General features: G+C 34.0%; 1 protein-coding gene across 1 annotated transcript; it reads right to left on the minus strand.

The window, feature by feature from the left end:
• Nucleotides 1-9,971: 9,971 nt before the first annotated feature.
• On the minus strand, nt 9,972-12,852 carry SoxN (SRY-box transcription factor soxNeuro). The gene has a single exon (XM_075293239.1). The coding sequence runs from the start codon at nt 11,616-11,618 to the stop codon at nt 9,972-9,974; it is 1,647 nt and encodes a 548-aa protein (XP_075149354.1). The 5' UTR covers nt 11,619-12,852.
• Nucleotides 12,853-15,127: the final 2,275 nt, after the last annotated feature.

Genomic DNA, 15,127 nt, shown 5'->3' on the forward strand with positions numbered 1-15,127 from the left:
CCAAAAAATAAAAAAATAAACTAACTAGAATGAAATTTATTCAAACTAGCTGGCTAGCTGGAATATTGTTAAAGATGACTCAATGATAAATCTTATCAACGGCAGACGAAATATTTCCCCTATGCGTGTCCGGGGCACGCTGTTTGGGAGATTTTAGAGTGGAAAAGTTAATGTGTTTTGTTTCATAAATCTTTTTAACATCTTATTAATAACATAGTAAATTTTATGCTAACGTTAATGGAAATCACCTATGTTTCCCCATAGCCATAAGAGATGACTAAATTGATTTTGTGTGTGTGTGTGTTTAATTTTCTATGGATTTATTTAAGTATTTCCTATATTGGTAAAATATATTTGCGGTATTTGTACGAAATTAAAAAAATAATTTTTTTAGTTTTTTTTTTTAATTATGTTTATCTCGTCATCGGTCTATTGGGCTCCTATATAAAAATTGGGCTCATATTGAAATTGAAATAAAAAGGTCTAAAATAGGCATTGTCGTCTATATGGAAGATATTTTAAAATAATTGTATACGCCAGATACTTAGGACGGGCCGATTCAAAAGTACCCACCAGGATCGTATAACCTCAGAAAAAATTAACGAAAACTTCTATGTTTCATGTTAGCCTGATACCGAAACAGGCAATTGACGTCCAAATGCATTTTATCTAATTATACAATTATTTTTCGAGCTTTATGGACAGATATAGATTAAGGAACATGGTTCATAGAGCCATTCTATGTCCGATTTAACTTTAGTATATAATTCTTTTTTTGTTTACGTTAATGAAAATAATGAGAAAAATAGTAATAAATGTAAAATTTTCCTATAATAGTTCATATTTTTCTAATATGAGAAAATTTCACTTGTGTATGTCTTTGAAATTGATATAGCTTCAATTTTTGATTCAATTTATTTTTTTTTTTAATTCTTTTTTTTTCTCAAATAATAAAAAATGAAAAAAGTATTGGACTCATTTTTATGATTAACAATTAGTAAAAAAAAGCAAGGAAGAATAATTCAAGAATGATTGAAATTCGCTATATCGATGTCCTCATTCCAGAGTACGCTAAGTCGTCTAGCATTGTTTGATGGAGTTCGTTGTTTTTTATTCGGATTGATGTGAATTGTATTCTGTCAAAAGTTTGAATTTATTGGACACTTCTATCAAAATTTATGGTCAATATTGTATGTAGCCTGTGACTAAAGTTTTAAAAATTTCCAATCCAAAAATGGCAAAAAGCTTTGTTCGGTCTAAAGTGGTCTAAGTCATTTTTAGCCATTTTCTATTATCACTATTTTCAATTCGTACATATTAAAAAACAAAATCTACAATAAACATGATTTTAAGACCGAATTTATATCTTATACGGTTTTTGAGAAATTCCAAAAAAAAAAAACTTTGAACTTGTTTCCTGTAAAATTCACTTTTTAGACTTAGCGTACTTTGGAATGGAAACGTCGATATTATCTGATAGGCTGGGCAATAAACAATTTTTCAACACACACAATTTTTTCCGATTCAATCACGAAATTAATTGAATTTTAATTGAAATATCTTGAATCACGAAATTGATAGTATCAAACACAGTTTTAATTGAGCATAAAAAATACTTGATTAAAAAATTATTCGATTTTATTACAAAATTTCAATTGTTTTTTTTTATTGATTCAATTAAAAATTTACTTTTTAATGATGGTAAAACTCAATTATTTTGTTAATTAAAAATTTATCTATTTTCAATTACTTACTTAACGGACTTAGTGTTTTTAGTTTTATTAAAAAATTGGTTATTTGAAATACATTTTTAAATAAAACTTAAAAAAATATTCCATCATTTTTTTTTATTAAAATGTTGATTGTGCCTATTAAAATTTTTAAATAAATTTTTAAAAATTTTCAATCATGGACTTAATTAACTTAATAATTCTATCTTGATTAATAATCAAATTGTATCAATTAATTTATTAATTGATTTCAACATCAATCAATTTCTGCCATAAATTTGACTTCATTTGGCGTTAAATAAATAGCTTTGCAACAAAGAAGAATTTCGTGTGTCTAATATTTATTTCCGGAGGAAAGTATTTAGTAAAATTTTTACTTCATTTGGGTAAACTCCCACCCCCCCCCTTTTTATACCCTCCACCATAGGATGGGGGTATATTAACTTTGTCATTCCGTTTGTAACACATCGAAATATTGCTCTAAGAACCCATAAAGTATATATATTCTGGGTCGTGGTGAAATTCTGAGTCGATCTGAGCATGTCCGTCCGTCCGTCCGTCTGTTGAAATCACGCTAATCTCCGAACGAAACAAGCTAGCGACTTCAAACTTGGCACAAGTAGTTGTTATTGATGCAGGTCGGATCGCATTGCACATGGGCCATATCGGTCCACTTTTACGTATACCCCCACACAGAAAAAAATTTCCGTAGTTAAACTAACGCTAAATTTAACTTACTTTTATTGGAAAAAATTTATTTGCTTGTAGTTCAATTTTATTATTTTTATCGAAATTTTAACAGGACATTAAAATGTTCTGGCTTTAACAACGCTTTGTGGAAATCTCAAAATATGGAGTAAAATTTAGTTAAATTTTCGTGCGTGGTAATTCATTTTTCCTATAAAAAACAGTTCAATTTTTTTCGGTGCGTATAAGCGGACCCCCAGATTTGGCTTGCGAAGCCTCAAAGAGTAGCAAATTTCATCCGCTCCGGTTGAAATTTGATACGTGGTGTTAGTATATGGTCTCTAACAACCATGCAAAAATTGGTCCATATCGCTCCATAATTATATATAGCCCCCATATAAATCGATCCGCAGATTTGATCTCCAGAGCCTCTTCCAGGAGCCAAATTCATCCGATCCGGTTGAAATTTGGAACGTGGTGCTAATATGTGATCTCTAACAAACATGCAAGAATAAGTCGGTATCGGTCCATAATTATATATAGCCCCGATATAAACCAATCCCCAGATTTGCCCTCCGGAGCCTCTTGAAGGAGTAAAATGCATCTGGTTGAAATTTGGTACATGGTGTTAGTATATGATATCTAACAACCATGCAAAAATTGGTCTGGGGATCGATTTATATATAGCCCCCATATAAATCGATCCCCAGATTTGATCTCCGGAGCCTCTTTCAGGAGCCAAATTCATCCGATTCGGTTGAAATTTGGTACGTGGTGTTAGTATATGATATCTAACAACCATGCAAAAATTGGTCCCTATCCGTCCATAATTATATATAGCCACCATAAAAACCCTTCCACAGATTTGATCTCCGGAGCCTCTTCCAAGAGCAAAATTCATCCGATCCGGTTGAAATTTGGAACGTGGTGTTAGAATATGGCCGCTAATAACCATGCCAAATATGTCCATATCGGTCTATAGTTATATATAACCGATCCCCAATCACACAAAAATTGGTCCATATCGGTTCATAATCACGGTTGCCACTCGAGCCAAAAATAATCTACCAACATTTTAATTCTATTGAAAATTTTGTCAATAGCTTGTTTCTATAGAAAATTTTGTCAAAATCTTATTTCTATAGAAAATTTTGCCAAATTTTATTTCTATAGAAAATTTTTGGCAAAATTTTAATTCTATAGAGAATGTTGTCAAAATTTTAATTCTATAGAGAATTTTGTCGACATTTTAATTCTATTGAAAATTTTGTCAAAATTTTATTTCTATAGAAAATTTTGTCAACATTTTATTTCTTTAGAAAATTTTGTCAAAATTTTACGCCTGTAAAAAATTTTGTCAAAATTTTTTGTCTATAGAAAATGTTGTCCAAATTTTATTTCTATAGAAATATTGTCCAAATTTTATTTCTATAGAAAATTTTGTCCAAATTTTACTTCTATAGAAAATGTTGACAAAATTATATTTCTATTGAAAATTTTGTCCAAATTTTATTTCTATAGAAAATTTTGTCCAAATTTTATTTCTATAGAATATTTTGTCAAACTTAATTATACACGTATTTAATCGGCCTTTTTTAGTTTAATATATACCACGTATGGACTACCTTGCAATTTAGAAGACGGCGTTAGGAAGATTTAAGACACCTTGCCATGGGCAAGTTTTACCGCAATTCAAGTAATTCGATTGTGGATGACAGTCTTCAGTAGAAGTTTCTACGCAATCCATGGTGGAGGGTACTTCACATCCAATACACTGAATTCGAATCATAGAAGTGATGCATATTCCTGGCCGAACTTACGGCCGAATATACTTGTTTTAGTTAATTTTACTAACGTATAAAAAATTTATTAAAGTCAAGAAATTTTTCGCATATTGAAGACATTTTAATTTCCATGACATTAAATTCCATGAACTAAAAAAAATTATATTGCATTTAAGGTTGAGTTACATCCCAGCAAAAAATTTTGCAAGTACGTCTAAGGGCACAACTTTAAAAGCACTTCCAAAATTTCCTCCCAAAGTTGTTCTTTATTTTAACTACTCAGGAAGTTCTTTTAATTCAATTTTTTATAACTCGCTTTTTTATAATTTTAATGGTAATTTTAACATTTTTGTTTTAAATAGGTTAAAAACAGATTAAGGATTAATAAAATAATTAAAATTTTTTAAATTATATCGTAAACAAGTATATACGGCCGTAAGTTCGGCCAGGCCGAAGCTTATGTACCCTCCACCATGGATTGCGTAGAAACTTCTACTGAAGACTGTCATCCACAATCGAATTACTTGGGTTGCAGTAACACTTGCCGATGGCAAGGTATCTTAAAACTTCCTAACACCGTAATATATACCACATAGTCCATACGTGGTATATATAAAACTAAAAAAGGCTGATTAAATACGTATATATTTAAGTTTAAAGTTTCTATAGAAATAAAATTTTGACAAAATAAAATTTTGACAACATTTTCTATAGAAGTAAAATTTGGAAAAAAATTTTCTATAGAAATAAAATTTGGATAAAATTTTCTATAGAAATAAAATTCTGGCAAAATTTTCTATAGAAATAAAATTTTGACAAAATGTTCTATAGAAATAAAATTTTGACAAAATAACGTTTTGACAATGTTTTCTATAAAAATAAAATTTTGGTAGATTATTTTTGGCTTGAGTGGCAACCATTATGAACCGATAAGGACCAATTTTTGTGTGATTGGAGATCGCCTATATGTAACTATAGACCGAAAATCTGGAGATCGATTTATATGGGGCTACGTACCCAATTTCAACCGGATTTGCTTCTCTTAGAGGCTCCGCAAGCCAAATCGGGGGATCGGTTTATATGGGGACTATACGTAAAAGTGGACCGATATTGATCAATTTTTGCATGGTTGTTAGAGACCATATACTAACACCATGTACCAAATTTCAGCCGGATCGGATGAAATTTGATTCTCTTAGAGCAATCGCAAGCCAAATATGGGGATCCGTTTATATGGGGGCTATACGTAAAAGTGGACCGATATGGCCCATTTGCAATACCATCCGACCTATATCAATAACAATTACATGTGCCAAGTTTCAAGTCGATAGCTTGTTTCGTTCGGAAGTTAGCGTGATTTTAACAGACGGACGGACGGACGGACGGACATGCTCAGATCGACTCAGAATTTCACCACGACCCAGAATATATATACTTTATGGGGTCTTAGAGCAATATTTCGATGTGTTACAAACGGAATGACAAAGTTAATATACCCCCATCCTATGGTGGAGGGTATAAAAAACTGCTAAATCCAGTCTAGAAAATTTGCGAATTTTTGAAAATATTTAAGGTCAATCGTTTCAGACAAGCGTTAGAATGCATTAAAAATCATAGAAAATTTTAAAAATTTATTTAAAATCCAATACACTGAATTCGAATCATACCTTAAGAAGTGATGCATATTCAGTGCAACGGATATTGAAATGGTGGACATCCTATAACAAGCCCATGTTAAATTCATCGCTTCTACGTCAATTATGCACCACTTCAAAAACTAACATTTTCACTACTTTTAGGCGACGCTTTGTTGCTGGGATATCATACCCCAGCAAAAAACGCGTCGCCAAAAAAGTAATGAAAATGTTCTTTTTGGATCCGGAAGTTTTGCAAAATTGACGCAGAAGCGATGAATTTAGCATGGGCTTGTTATAGGACGGAAGTCCTCCATTTCAACAGCCGGTGCACTGAATTTGCATCACTTCTTTAGATGTGATTCGAATTCAATGTTTTGGATGTAAATTAAAAAATTCTATGATATTTTGCCAAATAAATAATTTTTATAATTTTTAATAGATTCTAACGCTTGTCTGAAACGTTTGACCTCAAATATTTTCAAAAATTCACAATTTTTTTAAGATTGGATTTAGCATTTTTTTTCGACAAAATTTCAATAATTTTTACCATTTTATGAATTCTTAAACTGTTTTTAACCAATTTGAAATAAAAAAAGTTTAAATTACCCATTAAAAATATGAAAAATGCATGTTATAAAAAAATTGAATGAAAATAACTTCCTGTGTAGTTAAAATAAAGAACATATTTGGGAGTACATCTTCTGGAAGTGCTTTTAAAGTTGTGCCTTTGGAAGAACTTCCAAATTTTTTTGCTGGGATGTTTTTAATTTTAACTTTAATGCCCAGCAAAAAATGTTGGAAGCTCTTCCAAAGGCACAACTTTAAAAGCACTTCCAGAGGATGTACTGCCAATGATGTTCTTTATTTTAACTACCCAGGAAGTTATTTTCATGCAATTTTTATAACATGCTTTTTTCATACTTTTAATGGGAAATTTTAACTTTTTTTGTTTCAAATAGGTTAAAAACAGAGTAAGAATTCATAATATGGTACAAATCATTTAAATTTTGTTGAAAAAAAATCTAAATCCAATCTGAAAAAATTTTGCATTTTTAAAATATTTGAAGTCAAACGTTTCAGACAAGCGTTAAAATCCATTAAAAATTATAAAAAATTATAAAAATTATTTATTTGGCAAAATATAACAAAATTTTTTTAATTCACATCCAAAACACTGAATACGAATGACACCTTAACAACTGATGCAAATTCAGTGCAACGTCTGTTCATATGGCGCTACAGACATTTTCGCAATTTTGATTATGTTTTATAAATTTTCTCGAATTGGTGGAAAAATATTTACTTATTTTTTACGTGAAATTTGTACATTTTTTTCATGGGGGTTTACTTCTTTTGAGTGTAAGATCTTGATTTCACGTTAAATCGTTAATGTTCCTCTCAAGCAATAAAGTAACAAACAAAATAAATATTTTCGTTGACTGAAAAAAATATTTAACCATTCAAGCTCGTTTTTATATTTCAATATCCCATTTTTTGAAACAAATTCAAAGATTTTATTTCATTCGAAATTTTTGCTGGTTTTTAAATAAAAAAAATATTTTTAAACGGTTCAATGGTATAGGAAGTGAAAGTGGATGGATATACATGTCCTCTGTAGTGGACATTTGTAGCTAAAAAATATAAAATCTCCACTATATCTAATATCCACCAATGTCCGTCTGTCAGTTGTAGTCAAGCTACAGATTGTAAGTAACGAAAAATGCGTTCAAGATTTACACAAAAAAAAATACATCTTTTCTCCTAAATTAAATTTTACAGAATTAAAGAAACAATTCTAACGCTATTTTTTAGTACAAATAAACTGTCCTTGTGTCTTGTGGCTACTTGTTTAATCTTTAGTGGTCCTCCAAAAATCAATTCATTTGAAGGATTTCAAATCAATTGCCTGTGATTTAAGTTTTTCGTTTTTTTTTAATTTCCCATTTCTTTTTGTTTCAATTTTTGTATATTTACCGGATTTTTTCTTCCCCTCTTGTTGGCTTGTTGTTTAAATCAAAAGACTAGTATTTAATATTTTTGTTGTTTGTGGTAAACATAAGTTATTTTACATGTCGTAAAGTTTTTCTTTTTATTCGAATGAAATCAAAATCAAATATAAAAAAGACTTATAAACATAGATTTTTTCAAACTAATTACAATTAACAAAAAAAATCATATATATTTATATGCATAATAGTAATAATAAGTGTAGGTTTCTGTTTTCTTCTTGTTGTTGTTGTTTTTTGTTTTTAATAATAATAATAATAATTATGAAATATAATTAACATTTTTTATCACACATTTTACAAATTTTTCTTCAATATTTTTTTTTTCTTCATTTTTTTTATTTTGTTTCTTCATCAAATATTGTGGATATAAATACGAAAAGAGAATTGTGAAGTTTGTAGAAAACAAAAAAAAATATAAATTAAAATTTTTTGGAAGAATATTATCTTTATTTCATTTACAGATGAGGCGGAATATTGTTCATTTGTTTGATAGATGCTAACAGACTTTTTATTTTTTATTTTTTTTTGGAATAAAGGAAAACAAAAAAATATTTCCAATCTTTGTATTTTTCATTTAAATTTGTGTGACTATTTTTTCTGCTTTCTTAGGTTTTTCATAATTTTTGTTTTTTGTTTTAACAAAAAAAAAAACTAAAAGAAAATTATGAGGTTTTTTGGTGTATCTATATCGACTGATCGAAGTATAATGCGGATGTTTTATAGATGATGATATTTTCTTAGAGTTGTTTTCTTTCTTTCTTTCTTCGTTTTTTCTATTTCTATTACGGCTAATATGAGTTAGTCCATCTTTAGTTTTTGGCCGTCGCCAGACACAAGTCTGGCAACTATGTTATTCTCTGTGAATTATTTTAATTTAATTTTCTAAATATTGTACGTATTGTTGTTGTTGTTTTATATCTATAGAATAATTACTAAATTTTTGTTATTTTTAAATTTATACACATTTTATTATTATTTTGCATTCCTTTGAAAGGGAATCTTGATTGGTTTTGTTGTGTTTTTGTTTTTTACATTATAACTAATTTCAAGAACTATTTATTTATTTAATTTAAATTTAAATTAACTTTAATAATTTTTTTCTTTTTTTGTTTTGTAGTTGGTTTTTGTTTCTCTTTCGCAGGGGCAGGGTATGGAGTATGGAATTATAATAATTTACAATGTGGAAATATCCAACAATCCGGTTGCATCATGCGGATGATTGTGGAGATGATGATGCGGATGGTGATGGGGATGTCCAGCATGATGGGCAGGATGGTGATGATGATGTGAGGCCAGCGTTGTATAGGGCAAATGGGCCAGATGATGATGCGTAGGATGATGGTGATGTGGATGATTTTGTAGCAGGGCTAATGATCCAGAGCCATTGGCATCGGACATATTGAAACCATTATTGTCCACACCTCCTAGGCCACCACCGACGCCGCCGGCTGTTGTAAGACGACCCATTATACTGGCTGAAGTGACTACAGTAGCTCCGCTACCGCAACTACTATCTGCCGCCGCCGCCGCTGCAACAGCCTGATAACCTGTCAAGCTATGATGTAGGGCCGGTGAATGCGAGGGCATTGAATGGGCCGACGATCGACTGCCACCACCCGAGGATCCTGAGGCTGTGGGACTGTGGGAACGACCATTACCTCCTCCGCCATAGGAATGCATGGTCAGTGATCCATTCGAACGGCCCTCGCCATTGGAAATATTGTCCGCCGCTACTGTACCTGAGCTTAGATGATTTTGCAAATGCGACGACAACATTTCCGTTTGCTGTAGCTGGTGATGTTGCTGTTGTTGTTGTTGTTGATGGTGCACTATTAGCGAGGGTGAGCCTGGAGGCTCCTCGAGTTGATGGTGTTGCTGGTGCTGTTGATCTTCCGCTAAATGCATTTGCTGGTCATCTTGGGAATTACGCAAGATTAGTTGCTGGTGGTTGCTGTTGTTGTTGTTGGTACTGCTATTGTGATTGCTATTTTGCGTGGAAGAGGAATTTGAGGGGGCAGGTTGATGTGTTGATAGACTTAAGCCACAGGGCGTATTCTCCGCCACCGACGCACTTCTAGAAACCATTGGCAGCGTTGAGTGAGCTCCGAATGCTGTTGCCATTTCTCACATATGGGCCAGAGGAGCCATGGAACGCATCGATTGCTGGTGATGATGGGCGGCCTGGTGTTGTTGCAAATCCGGTGAACTATTCTGATAATGCATTAGATTTCGTTGATGATGTTCTGCAGCGGCGGCCGCCGCTGCCGCTGAAACCTGCATACCGTCGGACAGGTGATACATGTTCATGAGGTGATTCAACTCGGCCGAAGGCTGTTGGCCACTCAAGTATTCCCGTTTCATGACATGATTATTGTTATTGGTTATAACGGCTGCGGCTGCAGCGGCGGCGGCGGAATTCTGTTGTGACGCGGAGCTATGTAACTGGGGACTGGGCGAAACGGGTTCAGATTTCACACTTGAATCGCTGGGACTGTGACTTTGGCAGGAGACTTGAGAACCAGGTTGGCCGGATATTCCATAAGGTGAACCGGGCTGGGGTTGGGCACTACCAGTGCCATACGGTGAGCCGGGTTGCTGGACATTACCATAGGGGGAAGTTTGACCGCCGGACACTGTTCCATACATGCCATAACCACTGGCCCCGGCATTCATGTAATTAGCCGCCGCTTGATGCATTTGGCCCATATCGTATCTGTGGTAATTGCCCATATATGCCCCGTGTTGGCTTTGATAGGCGGCAGCGGAGGGATCATGCATCATATAGCCATTGGGCATATATCCATTGGGAGCACTCATGGGATACATCTCGCGATTAACTCCCGCCGCTTGTTGGACGGCCGATGAGATCGAATTGGCTGAATTGGTGCGGGCCGTGGGGGGATTACCTTCGGAAGCTTGCAATAGGCCGCCCACTCCCATGGGATATTTCTCCTTGGTTTTTGTGAGGGTCTTCGTCTTGCGACGTGGACGATACTTGTAATCGGGATGCTCCTTCATGTGAACGGCCCTTAGACGTTTGGCCTCATCGATGAAAGGACGCTTCTCATTTTCCGAAAGATCTTTCCATTGGGCCCCCAGACGTTTGGAGATTTCAGAGTTGTGCATTTTGGGATTATCGGAAGCCATTTTACGGCGTTGACCACGAGACCAAACCATAAAGGCATTCATGGGTCTCTTCACACGTTCGGCAGCATTTTGGGCATTTTTACTGGCACTCGAGGGATTATTATTGTTAAGGCCATTACCGCCACCACCACCTCCCCCGCCACCGGTTGAACTTCCACCGGAGCTAAGAGGAGTACTCTGACCACCCATACCACCACCACCACCACCACCTGAATGATGATGCGAATGATGATGATTCTGACCAGGTGAGGTCATATGGTGGCTACCAATACTGGTATGACTACTCTGGGTGGGACTCAAGTCACTGGAGCTATGCAATGGTGAACCATGTTGGACACTGGAATTACCATTTAATGTTTGGGCCATACTATTCTGTAGGGAGCTCAAAACACTGGTGGTACCATTGGGAATCGATGAGCCTTGACTGGCCAAATGTGAAGTCATATGATGCTGGTGATGATGTGATAGATGGGATTGTGTCAGATGGGATTGGCCCAGATTCATCAAAGGGCCCAAAGCACTGTAGGGTGAAGCGGCATGGCCATGCAGAGCGGCCGAGGCATGATGTGGAGGCATTGTGGCATGTAAAATGCCACCTTTCATATCGGATTCCATGGTAAGCATAGTGATGATGTTAAGGTGGACAATTTAAGTGATTGGCACTTTTATTGGAAATTTTCAAAAATATTTTTCTTTGTTGTTCTTTGTTGAAGTTTGTAAAGGAATTTTGTTTTATTTTTTTTTTTTAATGAAAATAATAATTTTTGTTTTAAATTTTTTCTTAAACACTTTTGGTCATGGTGGATAAAATTTCTATGATTTTCTTCAAAAGGTTTTTGTAGTCGTTTTTGATTTATTCCTCGGTATTTTGCTATGGGCCACTTGTTTTTCTTCACTTGAGTTTTGGTTTTTTTTTTTAATTTTGTTTATCTTTCTATTCGCAATTGAATTCTTGTTTTTATTTCTCACATACAAGTATTTGTTTATTATTGTAATTGTATTATGATTACTATACGTTATTGTTTTCTTTTAAAAACTTTTTATTGTATGCTCTTCTATTTACTTTTTTTTTTTTCTATAGAACTTCACTTTTTATTGTGGACAACACACACAAAATTTTGTTTCTTCTCTTATTTGTTCTGAGGTGAGTTCTTTGTGTTTTTTTCTATTCTTCTTTTTTTTACGACGTTGGATGCGACGCGCCGCTATACGACATGAATCGCCGAATTACAAAACGCAAATGATCTTTTCAAAACGTGATTTCCCGTAAATCCCGTGAAGGAAAACTCCGTAGTTCACATACATACGAACATGGGTTTTCTCTCTCACTCTCTCTGTCTCATACTCTAATACACACACACGCATATGGGAAGGTACAAAGCCTGTCAAACACGCACTTACAACAGAGCGACGGTAATGAAGTTGGAAAGCTGGTGCACTTCACACATGTAAACAGCTGGGAGCAGCGACGGTAGGCTGCATGCAGCAACACGCAACTAGAACCTTTTTTTTGGTGTTTGGATTGGTGACACCAGAGAGTGTGTGCGTCTGTTTGTTATTTGAAGGGCTAAGACTAAGGTTTGATGGTTAGAACTTTGAGTTGGATCTAAATATGACTCTCATTCTCTTTATCCACGCGAGTGGTATGATTGTAAATAAATCCCAGTCTAATCGATCGAATTTTTAGTTAATTTCTGATTTTCAATGTTTTTTTTTTATTTAAGCCAACTTTTCGTTTGTCTTGTAGCCACATTTACTTGATTTGATTTCAATTTTCTGCTTATACGTTTTAATGATTCACGGTTTACGGTTTTATGGTAGGTTATGCGACGCGCGAAATACCTCCACACTGCACTAGATTGAGCACCTTTCTGGTGAGATACATGAGGCTTGAAACCTGTTCGAGGTATCTGAGCATAACTACCAGCGGTTTGATTGTGTGTTTGATCAACACTTCATACTCAGTTTGAGAAAGACTAAAAACCGATTGCTAAAGTTCACTTTAACTAGGAGAAAGAAAGAGATAGCCAGAGTGTCAACCATAAACACAAAAATCTCTCTCCCAATATATTAAGCAAGGTAGCATGGAAGAATGTTTGTTTGGTTGTTGTAATTCACTTCACACAACGTGTGTGTTTGCTTCCCCTCTCTGGATTCATTTGTAGTTAGGTGCGAGTGTGTGTGTGTACGGTGGTTAACTCTTAATGCATGTGTATGTGTGTATAGCTTCAACTTATAAATCATTAGGTTTGTTGGTATTGAAATATGGGTTGGATTTTGCGCAGCATGATGTCTGATGATGATAACCCAGGCTAGCCAATCACATTTCAGACGGAATGAAACCTCACCATTCCTCACAATAGCTAGTTGACTCTTTCTTTTCTTTAGTTTGGTTATCAAAAGACTCAATATAGCTTTTAGCGTTATAGAAAATAATCTCCCCAAGACTATGGCCATCCAGCTCAGTACATATTAAACTCTACTGGCACCGTATAATAAACAAACGAGGTTTCCTATTCTCAGTATTGCTATAATTTTTGCTCTATATGTCCACATTGCATACTTTTACGCACTTTTCTCCATCATTGTCATTGCTGGAGAGTATTAACTACAGAGAACGAAAGAGAGCTTACTCACGCATTATAGCAAAACCCGGGGTTGCCAAATTTCACCATCCATCCACCATGAGTTTCACTAAAGCCGGCTCTCTCATGCCACAAATATGAAGTGAATCAAAACATTTGCAATGATGGGAGGGAGACCAACACAGAAATGGGTGGGCGGGTGGCTGTATAGAATGAAGCTAATGGTGGTTGCGTGCCTCACCATATTATTGGATAGTAGATACTAGTGTTGGTATAGCTGTATGTGTTTGTTTTTTTTTTGGGGAGGGGGGGTTAGACATCAACATTTGTGGATGCAAGCATGCTTTGCCACATGAAGAGAATTTTTATAGCATTTCTGTACATTCTTACAATTCATGCTCCTGGTGTATGGTAGTGAGTGTAGAGTGCTGCTGGGATATTAAGGAATGTTGAATGTTGCTCACTCATCACCACATCATCAGCAGCATATCATTCGTGGGTCTTTGGCTTTACTTCGGTATGGTGGTCGCGTAGTTTCAAGTCCGTGTATACAACCGTCATTCTTGTCGATAAGGTTTTCTTGGCTGCCAAAATGAAACAAAAAACCATCGCCAAAGAAAAGAAAATGGGGCCCAATATAATCAAAAAGAAGAAGAAGAAGAAATAGCAGAGAAAAACTAAAAACAAAACCAACAACAAGAACTGCCCAAGAAAATCGCCAACTAACGCGCTTCACTGATTCTTTCTTATTAAGTTAATGGAGGATATATCGTCGTTTCAACGAAGGCGAGAGAGTGCGAGTTCTTAAGTTTTAGTTCGCGTGCCACTGAATATTGTTGTTGTTGTTTTGTTTTTTTTTTTTTTTTGCTAGCATTAGAGACAAATTTACTTGGTCCCCATGTTCTTCTCATATAAACAGAAGATATACATAAAAGTATTTATTTTTTTTCTGTATATAAGGATATTGTATACTTCTATATAGGTATAATGTGTTTTTTTTGGGAGAGGGGAGGATATGAGTGAGTGTGATGTGAGTGTGTGTTTTCTGAGTTATGGAATTTCTTGATAGCCTCCCTCCTTGCAACTAACAAGTTGCCACTTAAATTCGCTACACATGAATTTAATATGGCTGGAATTGCTTGAAAAAAAAAATTTTTTTTTCATCAGAACTAAACTTTAAGATATTTGCTGGTATTTTCGTAAATTATTGACAATTTTGTGAACAAAACTTATGAATTGAATTTACCTTAGTTTCTTGTTTTAAAATGTGCAAATAGGGCAACAGGTATGAACATGAAAGCAATCAAATACATTAGCAAATTAATCGTAAAAAATTTAACATATTAGAATAATGAAATTAATATTAAAAATGTAAATAATTAATTACTAATTTTTTTTAATTAAAATTATTAAAAATGTTAAGAATTAATTATTAAAAATTTCTTTTAAATTACAATATTAAAAATGTATACAAATACAATTTTAATATTTAATATATAGATATTTAATATATACAAATAAAACTAAACCCAATTTTGTATGTTATGG

Source organism: Haematobia irritans, chromosome 2 (assembly GCF_050003625.1).
Source record: "Haematobia irritans isolate KBUSLIRL chromosome 2, ASM5000362v1, whole genome shotgun sequence".
NCBI lineage: Eukaryota > Metazoa > Arthropoda > Insecta > Diptera > Muscidae > Haematobia > Haematobia irritans.